General features: G+C 50.8%; 1 protein-coding gene across 1 annotated transcript in view; it reads left to right on the forward strand.

The window, feature by feature from the left end:
• LOC116937861 (SEC14-like protein 2) overlaps positions 1–7,044 on the forward strand; it is a gene marked incomplete at its 5' end in the record, with an annotated part of 36,876 nt that extends 29,832 nt beyond the window's left edge. The window contains one exon of the mRNA XM_076063852.1: positions 3,639–7,044. Within this exon, the coding sequence (XP_075919967.1) occupies positions 3,639–3,811 (173 nt within the window). The remainder of the gene's footprint in view (positions 1–3,638) is intronic.
• Between the last annotated feature and the right edge of the window lie 231 nt (positions 7,045–7,275).

The raw sequence follows: 7,275 nt of genomic DNA on the forward strand, positions 1-7,275 counted from the left end.
TGACAGAGGAGGTGTTCAGGATGGTTGAGAAAAAGCGACAGGCCCACTGTCATTGGCTACAGAATCCCACATCAGAGAAAGAGGAGGCTTACCGCAGCCTTCGCTCGGAGGTTCGGAGAGCCGTGAGGCGCTGCAAGGATGGGTGGTGGTCGCGGGTTGCTGAGGAGATGGAGTCTGCCTTAGTGGCCCGTGATCACAAATCTGTATTTAACTCCATCAAAAAAGTAACCTGCAGCGCCACACCTATTACCATCATTAGGGGAAAAAACGGTGATCCAATCTCCGACCCCCAGGAACAGGTTTGCAGATTTGCTGAGCATTTCTGTGAGGTCCTGGGGGAGGGAAAATCCCTCAGCCAGGAAAACATCGTGGCACAAAGTGAGGATGACCCTGCTGAGGCTGCGGTGCCTCAAATATTGGAAGAAGTCACCCCCTGTGAGTGGCTGGCTGAGGTGCCATCTGCTGAGAAAGTACTGAAGGCGATCCGGAGTCTGAGACCAGGAAAGGCAGCGGGCAGAGATGGTCTCCCAAGCGAAATGCTGAGGGAGGGTGGCGTTTGTGCACAGACTGCCCTATATGACATCATAACAACAGTCTGGACCACTGGACAGGTTCCGCAGGATTGGAAAGATGCCCTGGTGGTCCCCCTTTATAAGAAGGGGGACCGCACAGACTGTAACAACTACAGGGGCATCTCACTCCTCAGTGTGCCGGGAAAGGTCCTGGCAAGGATTATTCAGCATCGCCTTGCCAGGCACGCTGATGAGAGGCTTGCGGAGCCCCAATGCGGTTTCAGGAAAGGGCGGTCCTGCACAGATGCCATATTTTCTGTCCGTCTGCTACAGCAGAGGTGTAGGGAATTCCAACAAGACCTACATCTCTGCTTTATTGACCTGGTCAAGGCCTATGATATCATCAGTAGGCCTGGGCTCTGGGTCGTTCTTCATGCTTTTGGAGTACCTGACCCTCTGCTCACGATCATTAAGGACCTTCATGATGGTGAGTGGGCCCGGGTAAAACTACGTGGCCGGGAGTCAGAGCCATTTCCTGTACACCTTGGGGTGCGACAGGGATGTCCTCTGGCTCCCACATTATTTAACATCTATTTTGACCACGTAGTTCATGAAGCCTTCAATAGCTTTACCGGGGCAATCTCCATATGGTACAGATATAATGGGAGGCTAATCGATGGCCGGGTGCGGTCAAGGGATGGCTCCCTATTGCTCTACCACGTTATGTATGCCGATGATTTGGTAATAGCTGCTCATTCAGAGGAGGAGTTGGAGACGCTGCTGCTGATACTGGAGTGTGCCACTAAGAGATGGGGCCTTACCATCAGCCCCACCAAAACTAAGCACCTGCCTGGGTATTTTGTACCATCAGACACTCCACCCCCACAACTCCCAATCGGTGATGGGGCAGTGGAGAGAGTGGAGAGTTTCCCATACCTGGGCAGTGTGCTTATGACCGGCTCCAGTTTAACAGCAGAGGTCTCACTCCAAATCAATTGAGCGGCAATATGGATTGTGTGAGGAGCTCACAAATCCTTGAAAGATCTGGGCACGGTCCCATCGGTGAGCTCCTCCGGCAGGCAAGGCTGTGTTGGCTGGGTCATGTAGCCCACATGCCCAGCCACCGCATGCCGAAACAGCTTTTGTTCGGCCGGATTGAGGGGGCGAAGCGGGCGCTGCACGGGCTAGAGAAGAGATGGAGTGATGTGGTACAGGAGGACGTGGAGCTGAGTGGACTTGCCGATGACTGGTACCAGCGGTGTCAAGATCGACCTCTGTGGAGGAGGCTCGTGAAGGACGCTACTGGGCAGTTGGAGGCAGTTGCCCTCCAACAACAACGGAGGGCGGAGGAGCGACGCTCACAACAACGAGTGGAGCGCCGGGTGGCTAAAGCACAGCAGGTTGGCACAGTAGGGGGCACAGGTGGTGCATCAGCCAGTCATCTCAGTCATCTCAGTCAGTCGACCCGTGGCACCTGCTGGGTCTGCCCCGTGACCTCCTGCCAGCGGGCATTCGACACTTCACGTGGCCTCAGGGTGCACATAGCCTGGCACAAGCGTCGTGGTGACGTCACCGCCACTTAGTGGCGAATGGCGGTTGTTGTTGTTGTTGTTGTGTCACTGTGTGTGTCACTGTGTGTGTCACTGTGTGTGTGTGTCACTGTGTGTGTGTCACTGTGTGTGTCACTGTGTGTGTGTGTCACTGTGTGTGTGTCACTGTGTGTGTCACTGTGTGTGTCACTCTGTGTCACTGTGTGTGTCACTGTGTGTGTGTCACTGTGTGTGTGTCACTGTGTGTGTCACTGTGTGTGTGTCACTGTGTGTGTCACTGTGTGTGTCACTCTGTGTCACTGTGTGTGTCACTGTGTGTGTGTCACTGTGTGTAACACTGTGTGTGTCACTGTGTGTGTCACTGTGTGTGTGTCACTGTGTGTGTCACTGTGTGTGTCACTCTGTGTCACTATGTGTGTCACTGTGTGTGTGTCACTGTGTGTGTGTCACTGTGTGTGTGTGTCACTGTGTGTGTGTCACTGTGTGTGTGTCACTGTGTCACTGTGTGTGTGTCACTGTGTGTGTGTCACTGTGTTTGTCACTGTGTGTGTGTCACTGTGAGTGTGTCACTGTGTGTGTGTCACTGTGTGTGTGTCACTGTGTGTGTGTATCACTGTGTGTGTCACTGTGTGTGTCACTGTGTGTGTGTCACTGTGTGTGTCACTGTGTGTGTCACTCTGTGTCACTGTGTGTGTGTCACTGTGTGTGTGTCACTGTGTGTGTCACTGTGTGTCACTCTGTGTCACTATGTGTGTCACTGTGTGTGTGTCACTGTGTGTGTGTCACTGTGTGTGTGTCACTGTGTGTGTGTATCACTGTGTGTGTCACTGTGTGTGTGTCACTGTGTGTGTGTCACTGTGTGTGTCACTGTGTGTGTCACTCTGTGTCACTGTGTGTGTCACTGTGTGTGTGTCACTGTGTGTGTGTCACTGTGTGTAACACTGTGTGTGTCACTGTGTGTGTCTCTGTGTGTGTCACTGTGTGTGTGTCACTGTGTCACTGTGTGTGTGTCACTGTGTGTGTGTCACTGTGTGTGTGTCACTGTGTGTGTCACTGTGTGTGTGTCACTGTGAGTGTGTCACTGTGTGTGTGTCACTGTGTGTGTGTATCACTGTGTGTGTCACTGTGTGTGTGTCACTGTGTTTGTCACGCACCACGCCAGACCCATAGACTCATGCCTCTTGGTGAACCCCCCCATGTGACCCCCCGTGACCCCTCGTGACCCCTCGTGACCCCCCCATGTGACCCCTCGTGACCCCCCATGTGACCTCCCATGTGACACCCATGTGACCCCCCATGACCCCCCCATGTGACCCCTCGTGACCCCCCCATGTGACCTCCCATGTGACCCCTCGTGACCCCCCCATGTGACCCCCCATGTGACCCCTCGTGACCCCCCCATGTGACCCCCCATGTGACACCCATGTGACCCCCCCGTCACCCCCCAAGTGACCCCTCGTGACCCCTCGTGACCCCCCATGTGACCCCTCGTGACCCCCCCATGTGACCCCCCAAGTGACCCCTCGTGACCCCTCGTGACCCCCCATGTGACCTCCCATGTGACCCCCCCCCCCAGACTCGTTGGTGTTTGACAACTCCTACTCGTGGGTGCACTCCAAGAAGCTCAAATTCACTGTCAAGATGCTCCCACCCCTGCCTGCTACAGTCACCCAGTCACCCAGTCAGGCACCCAGTCAGTCAGTGACTCAGTCACCCAGTCAGTCACTCAGTCAGTCAGTCACTCAGTGACTCAGTCACCCAGTCACCCAGTCAGTCACTCAGTCACTCAGTCAGTCACCCAGTCAGTCAGTCACTCAGTGACTCAGTCACCCAGTCACCCTGTCACCCAGTCAGTCACTCAGTCACTCAGTCAGTCACCCAGTCACCCAGTCACTCAGTCAGTCACCCAGTCAGTCAGTCACCCAGTGACTCAGTCACTCAGTCAGTCACCCAGTCACTCAGCCACCCAGTCACTCAGTCAGTCAGTGACTCAGTCACCCAGTCACCCAGTCAGTCACTCAGTCACCCAGTCACTCAGTCAGTCACCAAGTCACCCTGTCAGTCACTGAGTGACTCAGTGACTGGGTGAATCAGTCACTCAGTCACCCAGTCACCCAGTCACTCAGTCACCCAGTCAGACACCCAGTCACTCAGTCACCCAGTCAGTCACTCAGTCACCCAGTCACTCAGTGACTCAGTGACTGAGTCACTCACCACACAGAGACCCACAGACTCACCACACAGAGACCCACAGACTCACCACACAGAGACCCACAGACTCACCACACAGAGACCCATAGACTCACCACTCAGAGACCCATAGACTCACCACACAGAGACCCATAGACTCACCACACAGAGATCCATAGACTCATCACATAGAGACCCATAATCTCATCACACAGAGACCCACAGACTCACCACACAGAGACCCATAGACTCACCACACAGAGACCCATAGACTCACCACACAGAGATCCATAGACTCATCACATAGAGATCCATAGACTCATCACACAGAGACCCATAGACTCACCACACAGAGACCCATAGACTCACCACACAGAGACCCATAGACTCAGCACATAGAGACCCACAGACTCACCACACAGAGACCCATAAACTCATCACACAGAGACCCATAGACTCACCATACAGAGACCCATTGACTCACCACACAGAGACCCATAGACTCACCACACAGAGACCCACAGACTCACCACACAGAGACCCACAAACTCACCACACAGAGACCCACAGACTCACCACACAGAGACCCATAGACTCACCACACAGGAACCCACAGACTCACCACACAGAGACCCATAGACTCACCACTCAGAGACCCATAGACTCACCACACAGAGACCCATAGACTCACTCACACAGAGACCGACAGACTCACCACACAGAGACCCATAGACTCACCACACAGAGACCCACAGACTCACCACACAGAGACCCACAGACTCACCACACAGAGACCCATAGACTCACCACACAGAGACCCACAAACTCACCACACAGAGACCCATAGACTCACCACACAGAGACCCATAGACTCACCACACAGAGACCCATAGACTCACCACTCAGAGACCCATAGACTCACCACACAGAGACCCATAGACTCACCACACAGAGACCCATAGACTCATCACACAGAGACCCACAGACTCATCACACAGAGACCCATAGACTCACCACTCAGAGACCCATAGACTCACCACACAGAGACCCATAGACTCACCACACAGAGATCCATAGACTCATCACATAGAGATCCATAGACTCATCACACAGAGACCCATAGACTCACCACACAGAGACCCATAGACTCACCACACAGAGACCCATAGACTCACCACATAGAGACCCACAGACTCACCACACAGAGACCCATAAACTCATCACACAGAGACCCATAGACTCACCATACAGAGACCCATTGACTCACCACACAGAGACCCACAGACTCACCACACAGAGACCCATAGACTCACCACACAGAGACCCATAGACTCACCACACAGGGACCCACAGACTCACCACACAGAGACCCATAGACTCACCACACACTGACCCACAGACTCACCACACAGAGACCCATAGACTCACCACACAGAGACCCATAGACTCACCACACACTGACCCAGACTCACCACACAGAAACCCATAGACTCACCACACAGAGACCCATAGACTCACCACACAGAGACCCATAGACTCACCATACAGAAACCCATAGACTCACCACACAGAGACCCATAGACTCACCACACAGAGACCCATAGACTCACCACACAGAGACCCATAGACTCATGACACAGAGACCCATGACTCACCATACAGATACCCATTGACTCACCACACAGAGACCCATAGACTCACCACACAGAGACCCACAGACTCACCACACAGAGACCCATAGACTCACCACACAGAGACCCATAGGCTCACCACACAGAGACCCATAGACTCACCACACAGAGACCCATAGACTCACCACACAGAGACCCATAGACTCACCACACAGATCCATAGAAATGATGATGGTATTAGTGGTGATGGTGATGGCGTTAATGATGTTAGTGATGATGACGGTTAGCAATGATGATAATGATGATGTTAATGGTGATGATGTTAGTGATGATGATGTTAGTGATGGCGTTCGTGAAAATAGTGATGATGATAGTGATGTTAGTGATGTTAGTGGTGATGTTAATGAAGATGCTATTAGTGATGATGATAGTGATGTTAGTGGTGATGTTAATGAAGATGCTATTAGTGATGTTGATGATAGTGATGATGTTAATACTAATGATGTTAGAGATGATGATGGTGATGATGTTAATGAAGATACTATTGGTGATGATGATAATGATGATGCTATTAGTGATGTTGATGATAGTGATGATGTTAATACTAATGATGATGTTAGAGATGATGATGGTGATGATGCTAATGAAGATGCTATTAGTGATGATGATGTTGGAAATAGTGATAGTGATGATGATGCTAGTGATGATGTTAATGATGATAGTGATAATGTTAATACTAATAATGATGTTAGAGATGATGATGATAGTGATGATGTTAATACTAATGATGATGTTAGAGATGATGATGGTGATGATGATAGTGATAATGTTAATACTAATGATGATGTTAGAGATGATAATGATTATGATAGTGATGATGTTAATACTAATGATGTTAGAGGAGATGACGGTGATGATGATGAAGATGCTATTAGTGATGATGATAGTGATGATGTTAATACTAATGATGATGTTAGAGATTATAATGGTGCTGATGATGATGATAGTGATGATGTTAATACTAATGATGATGTTAGAGATGATGATGGTGATGATGATGTTAATGAAGATGCTATTAGTGATGATGATGGTTATGATGTTAAGACTAATGATGATGATAACGGTATTAATATTATTATTGGGGTAACCCATCAATCTCCACGGACCACTAAAAAATTGTTTTTATTTTAAAAACCCCACTCCAATGACGAACACGCCCACCCATCGCGGCCTAGTTACCCTGCCTGACAAAGTGCACCTCCACTGGGCAGAAATATCTAGGCGAGGCCGGTGTGATGGGGGCGGGGGTGTGGTTGACGCATTAGACTTGCCCGATGATGACTACACTACACTATACACTACACTATACACTACACACGACACTATACACTA

Source organism: Petromyzon marinus, unplaced genomic scaffold (assembly GCF_048934315.1).
Source record: "Petromyzon marinus isolate PM22_M1 ecotype Great Lakes invasive population unplaced genomic scaffold, UKy_Petmar_22M1.pri1.0 PM_Scaffold_208, whole genome shotgun sequence".
NCBI classification, from domain to species: domain Eukaryota; kingdom Metazoa; phylum Chordata; class Hyperoartia; order Petromyzontiformes; family Petromyzontidae; genus Petromyzon; species Petromyzon marinus.